The sequence below is a fragment of the Hirundo rustica genome, chromosome 25, assembly GCF_015227805.2.
Source record: "Hirundo rustica isolate bHirRus1 chromosome 25, bHirRus1.pri.v3, whole genome shotgun sequence".
Lineage (NCBI taxonomy): Eukaryota > Metazoa > Chordata > Aves > Passeriformes > Hirundinidae > Hirundo > Hirundo rustica.
The window spans coordinates 3,638,021-3,653,996 of NC_053474.1; the positions used below are offsets into that span (position 1 = coordinate 3,638,021).

The 15,976-nt window shown below is 56.8% G+C and overlaps 2 protein-coding genes across 13 annotated transcripts in view; both read right to left on the reverse strand.

Moving 5' to 3' along the window:
• PHACTR4 (phosphatase and actin regulator 4) overlaps positions 1 to 3,909 on the reverse strand; it is a 64,703-nt gene extending 60,794 nt beyond the window's left edge. For 2 of the 7 annotated variants that reach the window (XM_040086214.2, XM_040086203.2), the window contains exon 1: positions 3,871 to 3,909. The gene's annotated coding sequence lies outside the window, so the exon portion shown is untranslated. Of the gene's footprint in view, positions 1 to 3,421; positions 3,606 to 3,870 lie in introns of those variants that run through there. The other 5 variants (XM_058423568.1, XM_058423565.1, XM_040086207.2 and 2 more) reach the window with 4 other exon arrangements.
• Positions 3,910 to 6,654: 2,745 nt separating this feature from the next.
• SESN2 (sestrin 2) lies at positions 6,655 to 15,717 on the reverse strand. Of its 6 annotated transcripts, XM_058423570.1 has the most exons (11): positions 15,568 to 15,582; positions 12,789 to 15,062; positions 12,139 to 12,384; positions 11,814 to 12,008; positions 11,299 to 11,481; positions 10,817 to 11,026; positions 9,938 to 10,088; positions 9,653 to 9,768; positions 8,713 to 8,903; positions 7,779 to 7,923; positions 6,655 to 7,700 (listed from the first exon to the last, which is right to left on the reverse strand). In XM_058423570.1, exons 3-11 carry the CDS (start codon positions 12,241 to 12,243, stop codon positions 7,614 to 7,616), a joined length of 1,383 nt encoding a protein of 460 aa, XP_058279553.1. In that variant the 5' UTR covers positions 12,244 to 12,384; positions 12,789 to 15,062; positions 15,568 to 15,582; the 3' UTR covers positions 6,655 to 7,613. The 6 variants fall into 6 exon arrangements, with proteins under 6 accessions (XP_058279553.1, XP_039942149.1, XP_039942151.1 ...); XM_040086215.2 differs by lacking the exon at positions 12,139 to 12,384 and having other exon boundaries at positions 12,789 to 12,854; positions 15,568 to 15,717; XM_040086217.2 differs by lacking the exon at positions 15,568 to 15,582 and having other exon boundaries at positions 12,139 to 12,370; positions 12,789 to 15,167.
• Positions 15,718 to 15,976: the final 259 nt, after the last annotated feature.

A 15,976-nucleotide genomic window follows, 5' to 3' on the forward strand; every position in this document is an offset into this window, starting at 1 on the left:
GTGGCTTTTAGCAGCAGCTTTGTGGAGCCAGCACTGAAAAAGTTCCAACCCTCGGGTCTAACAGCACTAAACTTCACCGAAGTCCAATGATCTTTCCTAAAATTGTTCCAGAAGGCACCGACTGCACAGAAGTGCCAGGCTTGCACAAACCGACCTCATCAGTATGCACCTTGTTTTGCCCCATGACACTCAGCAGCTGCGGTTAATTAGCCCTTGATAATGAATTGCCCATCACACTGCACTGCAGCTGGTAGGTGAGTGATTCCTAGCTGCGCTTTGGAATCAGTATGCCAAAAGCACAAACACAAAAGAATAAAGTTAACAATCTGTTTACCCCTTCCCCCGCTCCTCCAAAGCTGCCAGCAGCCAAAGGCTCGGGGAAAAGAAATAATAAATCTATTTCCAGGGTTCAGCAGAGAGAAACCGTTTGGACTGCTCTCAATTTTCGCATCTTTGCCACCGGTGCTTCATGTTATTTCTCTCAACTCATTCAAGTTAGGAGATGAAGCCTGTTTCTTTTGGCTAATAGCATTTAAAGCCTCTCTCTTGAGATAATTAGCCCTCCCTCCCCCATCAGCAGAAAAAGCAGAGATTCACCAATAAACAAAGAAATTCAGGCAGAGACAACCAGGGTATAGCTGAGACCAAAGCTGCCTCTCAGCTCCCTATCTCAGCACAAGAACCACTGGGAATCAAACCAAGTGACTCTACAAGCAAGAGAACCAACACCAGCAGAATTTTCAGGTTAAGGGCTTCGTCATTTGGAAGTCAGGAAAACAGCAACTCCTCATCTCCAAGGAGCAAAATACCAATGTGTCATCGCTAGATGTTCTGCCTGGTCACCTTCCAACCCCGACAGACCCGTCCTGAGTCACTCCAAATCAGCAGATAAGAGGAAGAATTGGGAAAGCTGCGGTCTTTTACCCCTGACTCCAGGCCTGTCACCCAGCCACTGGCGAATCACAGCAACCTCCACACCTCAGCTCCTACTGAGACACAGTAAATCCTCTGGGCAGAGGAAAAAAATACGGGCAGCCACCAGCTGGAGAGCACCTCTGCTGAAGATCGCCAAAATCCCGTGTATCTGCATGCCAACTCCTCCTGTGCAATTGGGAATCCTCCTTGGGTTCTGGGGCAGAGTTTGGAAGGAGTTAAACCTCCAGGCACGGGGATGAGCAGCCATGCAGGCTGCTGCATTCCTTGCCTAACCATGACCCCACTGCACAGGGAAGAACTGGGAATAGTTATCACTGACACGTCAGCAAGAGCCACTAATTAACTGATAAAAATAGATCTCTGAAAGGGCTTTTTTTTTTTCCCCTTGACACAAAGCCGAGGCCCAACAATGCCGCAGTTGCGCATCCATTAGTTTTTCACAGGCTCCAAACTTGCCAGCAAAAAACCAGAAATAAAAAACACTCTCACACTCAGAAAAGAAACTCAGGTGGCATTTGTATGCAGAAAATCACTGCTAAGGGAAATTAGGGAACTGATTATGAATGACCTGGAGCATCTCCATTGCCACCTTAATGGATGCAGGAGCAAGATGATGTGTTTGTCCCCAACAGCCCTACCAGCTTCCCTGCAGCCCAAAGTTCTGGTTTTGCCTAAAAAATGACATGTTTGGGGGTAACTGAAATGATCCTGAGGATATTTGCAGCTTTTTTTTTTGCTTATGGTATCACTGAGACCAGCCAGAAAAACCCAGTTCTGTTTTAAGTTCCTCCCCCCCTCTCCCCCCCAGGTTTTGTACAGCTTGGAACTGAATATTCATCACCAGCTAATAAACCTGCAGGAACCGCAGCCTCAGCGCTTTTTAATACATATAATGCTCCAACACATGCCAAACACAATGAAATCTGATCAAAATAGAAGCCATTTGTTTAAATACAAACGATTTGGCTCTCAAAACTGTCATCAAATTAAACTGGAAATCAAATTAACCGGTGACTAGATGAAGTAGAAGACTGTATAATCACAGAGCACTGATCCAGCAGCACGAAAACAAGGATGCAATCGCATTCCCCTTGTTGGTGGCACTGCCCCACGCTCCCAACTCCATCCCCCAGGACCTGAGTATGCTCTGTGCCTCAGACACAGCTCATCTCTTGGTAATCCGGAAAGAAAACACATTATTAATTCCTTGCAAAAACACATTATCAGATATCAGAGTATCACCCGTGAAAGGACACACTGACACATTCAAAACCGCCTTAATGTGGGACAGAACCCCGCAGTCATTCCAGCACTGCTGGCAAGAAGAGGTTTTAAACCCACTCTGAATGAGAAAGGAGTTTTGTTGTGATCACCGTCCAGATCCTCAGCTCCAGCCGGTGTGACCGTGTCACAGCCCCATCCCTGACACTCAGCCTCGTTTTGGCTCTATTTTACCCCTTTTTTGCAGCCTTCACAAAAAGGAATTTAAACCAAGTTTACAATTTTAGGTGTTGTCTGCTCTTGAAAGCAACTTGGATCCATTTGAAAGGTCTTGTTTGAAGAGCATCAGGCATTCCTGAGGAAATCTAATTACACTCCCCTAATTACACTTCTGTAGCACATCACACTAACTCAGCTGAACATCCTTCACCTACCAAGAGTGGACTGTGGAAACTTCATCAGTCCCTTCCCTGATTCTGCACGGGAATTTGCTCTTGAAAAACTGGAACATCACGAAACTTCAAGTTTAACACGCACTCCTGTACAATTCCAGGTTTCTTTAAGCAACAAAGAAGCAATTACAAGGAGAAGAGAAGGCTCTTGGAAAAATCTCACTACAGCCTTTCAATGCTTGAAGGAAGATGATAAAAAGGAGAGTGACTTTTTATACAGGCAGAAAGCGAGAGGACAAGCGGAACAGTTTTACACTCAACAAGGAGATTTAGATGGATATTGGGAGGGAGTTTTCCCCTGTGAGTGTGGGTGAAGCCCTGGCACAGGGTGCCCAGAGCAGCTGTGGCTGCTCCTGAATCCCTGGAAGTGTCCAAGGCCAGGCTGGATGGGACTTGGAGCAGCCTGGGACAGTGGAAGGTGCCCTGCCATGGCAGGGGGTGGTACAAGAACAGCTTTAAGGTCCCTTCCAACCCCAGTCATTCCGGGATTCTTTGACTCCCACTTCTCTTTCTAGGCTTGTAGAAGCAGCATTTAAACATCCTAAAGCTTAAGGAGCTTCACAGTTCATTTCAGCTTCAGCTGAGCACCTTCTCACATAATTTACTTTTTTTTTGCAGTATTTCAGCCCCAGAGCAGGGCACCAAGCCCTCGCCTACCTCCACCTGGGCAAACACAACCCAACGCAAGGCACAGAGGTAAATAATTCATCTGCGTGCAAACAGAGGGAAAGAACAATTAAGCCAGAAAGCACAGCGGGGACGTTTCAAATTTCAGTCAACATTAAGGCAGGAGAGATCAAACAAAGAAATACCAACGGGGCTGCCTCACAGGGAACTTCGGGGAAGCTGGAAACACTCACGCCGAGGCACAGGAGGGCAGCGGGGAAGAAAAACCCGGCTTTTATTGTAGTGCCAGCCCAAGCCGTTCAGGGTTTCCGAATCGCCCTTCGGAGGACGGCAGCAGCGGACAGAGAACTCCGCTCCTTGTGTTCAGAGCCGGCGCGCAGGGTGCGTTTGACCCGGGAGCCGCTTCTCCGCCGGGACACCCCCGGCGCGGTCCCCGCAAGCGCCCGCACAGCGCCGGCCCTTCCGCGGCATCCCCGGGCTGCCCCCGGCTCCCCTCCGCCACCGCCGCCTCTCGGCCCCCGTCCCGGAGCGCTACCCCCGGGCAGGGGGCTCGGCAGCCTGAGCCCGGGTTCCCCGGACCCGTCCGTCCGTCGGTCCGTCCTCGGCGGCGCTCCCGGCCCCCGCCCGCCCTTACCTGCTGCCGCCGCCGCCGCCGGGACGCGCCGCCGGAAGCGCGGCGCGCTGCATGCCGGGAGATGTAGTGCGGCCGGCGGGGACGGGGACACGCCCCCCGGAACAGGCGAGAGCGGACACGGGGGGATTTGGGGTCGGGGGCGTTTGGAGAGAGAGGCTTTGGGGTGGAGGGGCAAGAGGGGATTTGGGGTGGGAGATGATGGGGTGCTGGGGGAGATGGGAGGGAGGTTCTGAGGCCGGGGAGTGACTGGTCAGGGGGGTTCGGGGTGGGGAGTGCCGGGAGGATGAGACTTTGGGGTCAGGGCGTGAGTGGGATTGTGGGGCTTTGGGGTGGGGCTCGCTGGGAGTGTGGGGTGAGGCTTTGGGCTTGGCGATGGGGGCGATGGGGGCTTGCTGTAGCGGGTGATGGGGCGCGGGGGGGTGTAGGAGTGGGGGTTTGCGGTCCGAGGGTTCCAGGGGTCATGGAGAGCTGGGAGAGCCGGGATGAGTGTTTGGGGTTTGCCCGCAGAAGGCCGAGATGATTCCTTGGCTTTAGCCTTCAACATTCGGCAAGGGAAACCTGACCCTGAAAATCTCCGGGCTCCGGAGGGAGCTGCCGGCACGACCCCCGCTCACAGCACAGCCCGGTCCGGCGCAGGGAGCCCCTGCCCGGGACAAAGGGCTGAGCTCGAAGGTCCCTTCCGACCCCGAGCGCTTTGGGATTGCGAGGTTCGCGCAGCGGGGCGGGTTTGGGGCAGGGCCGCTCCCGGCCATCGCAGCTCGCAGCGGCTCCCAGCGAGCGGCGCTGCAGCCCCGGGCGGGCCCTGGAGCGGGGAGGGGGCCCGGGGAGAGCGAGAGACCCCAGCCCAGCCCGGGCCGGTCCCACCCGGGCTCTGGGATCCCCCATTTCCCAGGCTCTGGGATTCTCCATTTCCCAGGCTCTGGGATCCCCCATTTCCCAGGCTCTCTGATCCCCCATTTCCCAGGCTCTCGGATTCCCCATTTCCCAGGCTCTGGGATTCCCCATTTCCCAGGCTCTGGGATTCCCCATTTCCCAGGCTCTGGGATGATCCATTTCCCAGGCTCTGGGATGATCCATTTCCCAGGCTCTGGGATTCTCCATTTCCCAGGCTCTGGGATCCCCCATTTCCCAGGCTCTGGGATCCCCCATTTCCCAGGCTCTGGGATCCCCCATTTCCCAGGCTCTGGGATTCTCCATTTCCCAGGCTCTGGGATTCTCCATTTCCCAGGCTCTGGGATTCTCCATTTCCCAGGCTCTGGGATGATCCATTTCCCAGGCTCTGGGATGATCCATTTCCCAGGCTCTGGGATGATCCATTTCCCAGGCTCTGGGATCCCCCATTTCCCAGGCTCTGGGATCCCCCATTTCCCAGGCTCTGGGATGATCCATTTCCCAGGCTCTGGGATGATCCATTTCCCAGGCTCTGGGATCCCCCATTTCCCAGGCTCTGGGATTCCCCATTTCCCAGGCTCTGGGATTCCCCATTTCCCAGGCTCTGGGATTCCCCATTTCCCAGGCTCTGGGATTCCCCATTTCCCAGGCTCTGGGATTCTCCATTTCCAGCCCCTGCAGCGGATCCCGGTGTCTGTAAGGAATGAGCTGTGCACACAAGGAGCACAGATATTTCTCATCTCCAGCCCCACATGAGCCCCTCCACAGCGAGGGCAGCTCAGCACCAGGAATGGCGACTTTGCAAAGCACTCCATCAGTCTTAAAGTGCTCCTTCAGCACAGATTATTATTATATTACTACTTCTATTCTTTCCTATTGCTTTGATGTGCGTTGAACACCATTAACACATTATGTTTAAAATTGAGGGCAAGTGTTTTTAAATTGAGGGCAAGTGTAGTGGAAAAAAAAAAATAGCATCTGTTGGGATCATAACTATTAGCTACAGGTAGGGAGATTATTATTAACACACCTGCCCTGCAAAACAACAGTGAAAGCTGCTGATAAATTACATGTATGTACACAAATTGCAGGCTTTGGTGAGGCACCGGGTGAGGAATTTATTGGTTTACAATTGTGACCAACTGAAAAAACAGAGGTTTAAAGGGATGCAGTGACCCAGGTTAGGAGCTAAAGGAGATCCCAGGGCTGGCTCAGCCCCCCAGGCCCTCACACAGCGTTCTCTAAAAGTACAGCACTTTGGGGGGTCTCTGCTGTTATCTCCACCAGGAGCAACCAGCAAAGCCAGGGAGCCCTGTCCTCCTGCCTCAGTTCCCCCCCCCAAAAAAGCTGCCCTCAAACCTCTTTCCCCCAAAATAGAGACTCTGCCCTATAAATGCCCAGCAAACTCTGGCTGAGCCTCCCTTGTACCCCCACTGCCCTCCAGGTGCCCGCTGAGAGGGGCAGCACGGCAGGGGCCAGAGGGTCCCAGGCACCCCAGAGCCAGGATGGGGCTCCTCAGGCACACAGGGAAGCACACAGGGATCTTATCAGCAGTTTCCAGGGGCTGCTGCCCGCACCCTGATAAGTGCTGGGCTGTCCACAGTGCTGCAGCACCGCTGCAGCTCAGCTCCGTGCCAGCAGAGCATCCCCTGGGACACCCACAGAGGGATGAGCCTCACGTCTGAATCCTGGCTTTTCCAGGAAGATGTTACAGCCTGGGAAGATTGGAAGCAGTCACCATAATGAGAGTTTACTGAAATCAAACCCATCCCCTTCAGACCTCCCACATCTTGCTTTGGACAACCCAGGGATGGCTCCAGGCACTCCTGGAGCAGCCAAACCCTGCACTCGATACGTGCCATACAGGGCCAAAGGGAAAGTGAAAAACAAGAATTTTAAAAAAAGAACTATTTTATTTCTTTTTCAAACAAGATAAATAGCAAAATTACAGAGGCATTTTCATGCCTAGTTAATATACAAAAAAAAAAAAAAAAGAAAGTAGAAAATAACTTAACTGGAGCTATGATTCAACAGCCAAACCAAGGGTGGCGATGCTGCTTGCCCTGGATGCTGCTTCCCAACGGGCACCTCCACGGCAGCCTGTGCTGCTGGGATGCTGTGGGATGTCTGGATAAAGCCATGGTCACCCCATCCCACCCTGCCACCCTCACAGCAGGAGAGGGGCTGAGGGAGCCTCATGCCCCAGCACAGCTCCCCACCTCAGCCCCTAAAGCTGAGGCTTTAGTGGAGGTGTGCCAGTGCCAGTGGTTGGAAAACAATGCAAAAAGGTGTAAAACACACTCAGGTTATTCCTGCCCTTTCCCTTTCCCTGCCCTGGCACTTAGGTTAAAGGCACTTCACATCCCAAACTGCAGGGGATGAGGCAGAAAAGCGGGGAGGGGGTGCCTGGGCAGCACCCCCAGCAGCAGCTGTGTCTCCCAGCACAGCGGGACCCAAAAAGCAGGGGATGAAGCCCGTGACATCCTCTGGCCATCTCTGGCAGGGGGATAGTCCTCCTCAGTGGCAGCCTTGGCACCAGCACCGCACCCACAGCCAGCCCAGTTTGGCGTCACTCAGGCTAACCCCAAAAAGGCACAGAGCAGCAGGGCACCCGCAGCTCTGCCAAGCCCAGCGCAGCGCTTCGGGGTCTTCCCAGCACTGACAGCTCCTTGAGGGCTCCCCTTCTCCTGGGAGAAAGCGCAGGGAAGCTCCCGCTTCACCTCCACAGCTCTAAGCCCGTTTAGCAGGGAGACAAATACTCTGAGACCAATTTTGAGGATACCAGCTGCCCCCCCTGGCCTTTCCCACACGGCCAGGGCAGGAGGAGGAGAGGAGGAGAGAGCAGAGGCAGCTCAGGTCATGTAGCGGGTGACAGCCCTGAGGGCGTAGAGCAGAGCCGCCTGCATCCGCGCCTCCAGCAGGAGCAGGTTGACGTGCACCTACGGCGAGAGCAGGGTCAGGGCGCGGGGTCAGCACCCCCAGACACCCTGCCAGGGGCGGGAGGGACGGGGCAGCACCTTCTCCGAGTGTTTGAAGTGCCTCCAGAACTGCGTGTAGATCTGCTTGGTCGTCTTCTCCGGGTAGCAGGCCACTGTCTTGATGTAGATCTTTAGGTTGCGCTCCAGGAGCTGGTTCACCTCCCCATAGTCGTAGTCGTCGTAGCTGGAGAGAGCAGGATGTGTTATTCCAGCCACAAGCCTTGTGCATTTATGGAATCCCATCCAGTCCCAGCCCCTGCCATGGGTAGGGACACCTCCCACTATCCCAGGGTGATCCAAGCCCCATCCAACCTGGCCTTGCACACTTCCAGGGATAAGGATTCCACTTCTTTGGACAAACTCTGCCAGATCCTCACCACCCATATGTTACCCTGGTTTTTCTGAGTTTCTTTATTAGCCTTTTAGATTTTCATAAATGGAGTCAGATTTTTTAGTTACTGTAGAATATTAGAGCAGTTTTCTACCTTTCCCACAGAAGTAATATAAACAAATATTTTGGTTTTCATTCTCTGTCCTTTGTTTGCATATTTCTAACCTGTAAACAATTGTAACTGACAATTGGTCTGGCCACTGAGGCTGAGGGGTGGAAACCCCAAAAAGCCAATCTTCTGCTGGACCCACAAATGTATAAAAAGTAAGAAATAAACAAAGGGGCTCTCTTCTCTCCGTTCTTTCAGCTGGGAGCTGGATCAGAAGAACCTCTGCGAAAATCTCTTGTCTGCGTGTGATTGCTTTGTGTGTCTCGGTGACACCCATACAGTAATTTTTTTCCTAAATTCTCCTTTCCCAGGGTTGTTCCAAACCTCAGCCAAGCCTGCCAACAGCATCACTTTGCCTTAGGGAAGCAGCAGCAGCAGCAGCTACACTCTATAACCAAGTCCAAACCACTGGACAGGCTCCTGGGCTCTTCCCAAGGCGGAGAAGTGCGTGCAGGCAGGTTTTGGGGATGTACCGGATGCCGAAGACGCAGTGGACGTAGTTCCAGATGGCGCGGCGCAGCATGGAGGTGTCCACGCCACAGTGCATGGCAATGGTGTTATAGGTCAGGTTGTAAACCACCTGGAACTTCTCATCCAGGAGCTGCCCCACCTCGGGGTACAGGCGGTTGATCAGCGAGTAGCCGTGATCCTCCCAGGTGTAATCCTGATGGAGAAAGGACGCTAGGGTAAGGGTTTGGTGGGGAAAAACCCCTCTCTGTCCTGGTTTCAGGCAGGCTGGGGGTAATTTCTTCTCAGCAGCTGTTGCAGTGCTGTGTTTTGGATGTGGAATGAGAAGGGTGTTGGTAACACACTGATGATTTGGGGGTTTTTTTTGCTAAGTTGGGTTTATCCTGAGTCAAGGATTTCATTCCTCTTGTTTTGGGCTCTGCCAGTGGGAGGGAGCATAGCCAGGACAGTGACCAGAGCTGACCACAGGGATAGTCCACACCCAGCGTAAGAACTGGGGGGAGTTACCTGGGAGGGGCCGATTTGGGTTTGGGAAGAGGGGGTCTGGCATCAGCAGGTGCTGAACAATTGCATTGTGCATTGCTTGTTTTTTCCCTTTTAACTGTCATCATTACTTATCATTCTCATTGTATTTTACTTTATTTTCAATTATTAAACCGTTCGTCTCTCAACATCAAAGTTTTGTTTTGATTTTCCTCCCTGGACTGGGGGGAAGAGAGTGGGGGCTGAGTGAGCAGCTGTGTCACGTTTCACCTCCAGCTGGCCTTAAACCACAACACCCTCCAAAGCCAGGGACATTAGGGGGCCTCTCTCCCTAGGCTGACAATTCCCCCCAGGTCTCAGCACTTGGTTGTTCAGCTCCAGCCCTTCTGTCCCCAGTCCTGGGAGCAGCCCTGCCATAAACAGGAGCTACCCCACAGACCTGAGCCACTGCTGAGCACCCACCTGGGCACGGAAAGTGGGGGGAGCCTGCTCCCCCCTCCGTGTGAAGTCCTTGTATCCGAATTCAGGGTCCTCCAGGAAGCAGCGGATGTTGGACTGCAGGGAGGGATCCAAAATATCTGCAAGGCACCGATGGAGCGGCCCATGAGCCCAGATGGAGTCAGCGCTGCACTGGGGAGCTGATCCTGCTCTCCCCCAGACAGATTCTGGTTCCTTTCCCCTTCCTCGTGCTCCCCTGGCCCACGGGGACCTCCTGCCCCCAGCCAGTTTCCCCCTGCAGCTCCTCACCTGAGGAAGGCACCAGCAAACTCTCGGTCTTCTCCAGCTCGAAGCGCGTCGCCATCTCCTCCTGTGTGACCCCTTCCTCCTCCAGCTGGTTTTCCTGCAGCACCTTCATCCTCTCCATCAGCACCTCCAGCTCCTGCATGGCATCTGTGCCCTGGGGAAGCACGGGGCAGGGTCAACCCTGTCCCTGGTCGACAGCGGAGCCCCCAAGCCCAGATCTGCTGGCACTTGGGGGAGCCCCTGGGCTGCTCAAACGAGCATCTCCCTCTGGGTTTGTCCTGCCCAGATTCCAGCAGCTCCCATGACCCATCCCCAGCCTGGGGGCAGGGAGAAGTCCTGTGGAGGATGTGGAAGGTACTAAAGCATCAGCTGTTCCCAATAAAGGACAGAGATTCTCTGAGAGCTGGGCCCCTCTACTCCAGAGACAAGACTGGGAGAGCTGCGGGTGCTCATCTGGAGAGGAGAAGGCTCCAGGGAGAACTCAGAGCCCCTTCCTGTGCCTAAAAGGCTCCAAGAGAGCTGGAGAGGGACTGGGGACAAGGGCCTGGAGTGCCAGGACAAGGGGGAATGGCTTCCCACTGCCAGAAGGGAGGGAGAGATGGGATATTGGGAAGGAATCCTTCCCTGTGACAGTGGGGAGGCCCTGGCAGAGTTTGCTCAGAGAAGCTGTGGCTGCCCCATTCCTGCAAGTGTTAAGGGCCAGGCTGGACAGAGCTTGGAGCGACCTGGGACAGTGGAAGGTGTGTGCCCAAGGCAGGGGGTGGAACATGGCTTTAAGGTCCCTTCCAATCCAAACCGATCTGTGATTCCCAGGGAAAGCCCCAAAAAAGCAGCCAGCACCCCAGGGTACAGTCACACCCTGCAAGGCAGAGCCCCTCTTACCCCAGAGCCCCCCAGGGTGTCATCAGAGGCAGGGCTGCTGTCGCTGTGGGGTGAGGGGGCCCAGCAGCCGCTCTCCACATCCTGCTCCTCCTCGGGTTTGATGCCGCAGCCGAAGACAAAGGACGCGAGCGAGTGGTAGTGTGTGAGGAGCACCAGCGCCTGCACCAGCTCTGCCAGCGACCAGCTGTCCTCCCCTGGCTTCAGCAGAGCCTGCAACGCACACCAGGGCTTGGAGAGACCCCCCCAGCCTTCAGCTGCGCGCCCACCACAGCCCAGTGCCGGGGGAAGCCAGGGGCAGGGACACAGGAGCGTGTTTGGGAAGTGCCTCGCCTACAGACCCACTGGGGGAACCCCTTCCCATCCCACTGACCCCCTCAGCCCTGAAAGGGTTAAACCCCGGGGGCTGTGCAGGCAGGATCTCGGCCCCTAGGGTCAGACAGGGGGCTCTGGGGGAAACCTGTGCCGGCAGCATCAGCTCCCACCTCGATGTGCTCCTTGGTGACGAGCCAGGGCCGGTGCGCCAGCAGCTTGTTGATCTCATTGAGGTTGCGGAGTTTTTGGGGGGCGCAGTGCAGCCCCCGCAGCCAGGCAGGGTCGCCCCCCACTTGCAGGAACTCCCCCATGTGCAAGCCCACCAGGTAGGAGCAGCGGTGCCGGGCTGCTGCCTGCGGGGAGAGCCAGTGGTGAGCCCCCACCCCGCTGGAGCCCAGGCAGGGAGCCCACTGCATCCACAGCGCTCCCGCGGGATCTTCCCTGCGGATACGAGCTCCAGACAGGGGGGATTCCCCCCCTCGCTCTCAGTGCCAGCTCCCAGGGGTCCTGAGGGAGGGTGTTGGGGTACCTTGGGTGGGCACCAACCCCAAAGGGACTTCCATGTTTTTGGGATGTCAGATCAGAGAGCGGCCCGTCTGTGGGGTCCCAAATGCCTCCTGAGCCCCAGTGCTGGGGCCCCCCATGTCACCCTGTGTCCCCACAGCCCCAGGGCCCCGCTGCTCACCATGATGGCGATGTAGTGGCGCTTGTGGTAGGGCAGGGGCCCGTCCATGCGCAGCAGGAGGTACTGGGTCTTCCAGAAGCTGCTGAGGTACTGGGGGTGCAGCCCCATGACCATGGCGACGTGATCCACCCTGCCTGCCGAGACCAAGGCCTGGAGGAGCTGGTGCAGGCTGCTCTCCCCACCTTCCTGCGCGATCTGCAGAACGAGGACGGGGGGGAAGTGAAGGGCTGTGAGCTCCCCACTCTTCCCAACATCCCCCTAACCTCAATGGAGCCTCCCCCACCCCAACAAGCAGGACCCAAGAGCACCAAAACAGGATCCTCACCCCACTGGAAGTGCCCCGCCTCCGGAACGGGCACCGCCGATGGCCCCCGCCGCCCTTCTCCCCGCTCCCAGCCCTGGGGGGCTGAGGGTGTTGGGGGGTTTCCATGCCAGATCCCACACCGCCCGTCCAGCTCAGCCTGTGGGTTGGGTTGTTTGTTTGGGCTCTGGAGCGCAGGGGAGGAGATGGGGGCCAAGCCCCCAGCGCGGTGACGAAACCACGGCGCTATCTCTGCCTGAGGAGGAACATCTGGAAGAGTGAACGTGGGTGCCGAGATAGGGCTCAGGTGCCCCGGGGATTTCAGGGCGGAAGGCTGTGGGGCGGCCAGGGCAAGGGCGTGGGGTCTTTGCATCGCAGGGGAAACGCAGCTGTGTCTGGATGAGTGGGGAAACTGAGGCACAGGCAGGGCAGGCAAACACCGGGGTGGAATCCAGCTGTTCCCCCAACCTCCAGATCGATTCCCCCACGATGCCACAAGGATCCGCTCGGGGTGGGTGACCCCTCTCCGCCCCTTCCTCAGCATCCCACCCCCGCTAGGCAGGGCGGGGTCGGGAATCCTTCCTGTCCCCCCACCCGCAGCAGGGACGCGCGAAGGAGACCCCCAGCAGGGAGGAGACCCCCCCCCACACCCGAATCCATCCCCATTGCTTTACCTCTCCCAGGGGAATGAAGCTGCTGGGGCCCCTCGCCAGCTCCCGGGGAGCCTCGATGCCTCTTTCCTAGGAAGGAAGGCAGAGCCGGGAGTCACCGGAGCCACGGACGGTCCCGGTCAGCGTCAGCGGAAGGGGTGACTCAGGCGGACACCCGGCACGGGCACGGGGACATGTCCCGCACACGCCTTGCGTCAGGCTGGCAGCGCCTGATGAAACCCGGCGGCGATGTTGCTCCGCTCCCGGACGCGTGTGACACACCAGGACACCCGAGCTGCGGTGACAACACTCCCGAGCCGTGGTTTATCACCTCCGTGGGAAAACAGCGAGATGCGGGGATTCGGCAGGAGCAGCACGGTGGTTGCAATCACCGGCAAACACACGGCCTCCCGGGGGTCCCACTAACCCCTCCCTGGGCACAAAATGCCGCTAAACGTCACCATTTTCACCCAATCTCCTCCAAAATCATCGACACAGTTAATCCAGAAATGAGCCCTTACTTCCAGGGCTTCCCCCTGCTCCAAGCACGGCATTCAGGTCCTTTCTGCCCCACACTCTTCAGGTCTGGAAGTTACTGGGTGAACTGGGCGAGCTGCTTCCACAGAGGGGGACGTAACGGTACAATTGAAATCCCCGTGGAAGCGGAAGGTGCAGCCTGGCACCCTCTGCTGAGCAGGGAAGGGGTGTGGGATGGCACCGAGTGACCAGAGCAGCTGTCGGGGCAGCCACACGCGGCGGGCAGCGGGACACGGCACCGCAACGGAGCCGGGGCAAATCAGGAATGCCCTCATCCAACGGCTCCCATGGGATGCTCCTGCCTCGAGTCACCTGGGAAGCACGAAGGTGACGCAGGCTCGGGCTCCTGCCGCTCAGCTGGCTCCTTGGTTCTGGGCTGACTCAGGGTTTGAGAGAAAGAAGTGCGAGAGACTCCCTGGCAGGGGACAGCAACAGAGCCTGGCGAGGTGAATCCATGGCACACACAGGATTTCCAGCCGGCTGGAATCTCCTAACCAGGGGTCCCAGCCCAGCTGTGGCTTTACAGTGACGTCTCAGTGTAACCTTGGAAGGGGAATTTAATCATTCCTGCAAGAGGCTCCTCGTGTTTTGCTGTGAAAGAATCCTTGGGGCGCTGTGCTTAATCCTTGCTGTGCCACCACTGGATAATGTATCCCCCTCCTGCTTCCACTGATGGGGAATCAGGATCATGGAACAGTTCAGGCTGGAAAAGCTCCTGAGATGATGAAAGTCCAGCTGTTACCCCAGGACTGCCAAAGCCACCACTAACCCATGTCCCCAAGTGCCACATCCACTTCTGTTAAATCCCTTCAGGGATCTGGACTCCGCAGCTTCCCTGGGCAGCCTGTGCCAGGGCTGGACAATCCTTTCAGTGAAGAATTCTCCCCTAATATCCAACCTCAACCTTCCCTCGTACAACTTGAGGCTGCTTCCTTTTGTCCTGTCAAACTGAGGGGAAACTGAGGCACCAAGACGCTGTGACTGGCACCAGACATGCTGCCCCCAGCTCCAGCTGGCATGAGGCGGGCTGAGAGTCTCCACAGAGGTACCAGGGGAAGGAGACAATGCCCTGTGAGCGGGAGGATGGGTGTGCTGAGTACTAATCCCACTGGTGCCAGTGCTTAGTCAGGTGTGGGGAAACCATCCCTGATAAGGTGAGGTTAAATAAACACCATCAGAGCCGCCCAGCAGAATGGGTTTGCCTCTCCTAACTGTGTTCCTGCCAAAAACTGTTCCTGGGGGACAACAGATTCATCAGGGCCACCACCAGTTTCAGCCCAGCCTGCTCCAGAGCACTGATTCCAGGCTTTGGCTCACGTCAGGACAGGTGCAAGACTGAGTTTCCTGCTGTTCTCTGCTGCTTGGGGTCTGTCCCACCCACTGCCCCAGCATTCCCAGCTTCCAGCCCTCCTCTGGAGTAACCATGCTCTTGTGACAACTCCTTCAGAGCAAAACCCCAAGCTGCAGAGCAATCCCACTGTCCCTGGGGAAACCTGGTGGAAGGGGAATGCAGGAGCAAGAGGAAAAAAGGGGGTTTTAGTGGTTTGTGGGGGTTTTTTGTTTTTGTGGGTTTTTTTTTTTTAGGGGGAAAAATAAATCTTGCAAATAGAGGCAATTCCCAGCTTTTCAGGATACTCAGAATGTTGGTGGACTGACGTTGCAAACCAATCTGGTTGCTTGGGAAGGTCAAGCAGAACCTGCAAAGCTCCATGGACCCTCCAGGACCCCAGTTTTCCACACTGGACTCCAAATGCACAAGCCCTGGGCAACACCAGATTTTTTGGTTAACAGGGACATCAGAGATCCTATACCCAGCCTGGGAACAGCCGCATGAGCCAAACTACAGGACAGAGCCCCTGAAGCTCCCTAACCTGCTGTCAGCCCCTCACCTACCCCAACAGACACATCCCATCACACCCCTGCCTCACCTTCCCCTTGTGCCCGGCCATGCCCAGGGGGCTGCGGGAGCTCCCAGCCTGCTCCTCAACACCCCCGGCTTTAGCCTCGCTGCAAAGCGGATGAGCCGAAGGGCTGTTCCTACACCCCGCCCAGCCTCCGGACATGTCCCGGCTTCTCCCCTCCCTGCAGCCGGGCGGGACGCGGCGATCCCAGGCAGCGGCCGCGGGTCAGGGGCACACCCCCAGCGCCTCTCCGAGGGATGCCCGTGCGGGCTGCACCCCGTGCGGGACGATACGTGTGGGATGCCCGTGCGGGCTGCACCCCGTGTGCGCCCGGGGATGGGGCGATACAGCCCGGGAGCCCTTACCTGGCCGCCCCGCCGGGCCCCGCAGCCCCGGTGCTCCTCCGGCCCCGCGGGGCTGCACGGCGAGCCGGTGACCAGCATGACGTTGGGGCTGGGCGGTGGGGACGGGTGGGGACAGATGGGGACAGCCCCAGGACAGCCCCGGCCACCCCCGCGCTCCGCTGCGACCTCAGCTCCCCGCGCCCGCCATGCTTACATAGCACGGGGCGGACACGCCCCCCCGGGCCCGCTTCAACCAATGGGAGCTCGCGGGTGTGACCACCCAGCAACAATCTGACCAATGGTGATAGCGGGGCGTGGCCAGCACACGGACATCAGGTCTACCCAGAGCCAGCCGCGCTCCGCTGACCCTTGAACGCTGGGAGTGCTGGAAATGTGTCCTGGGGCTAAAGGGAAAAGCTGAGGGAATCTC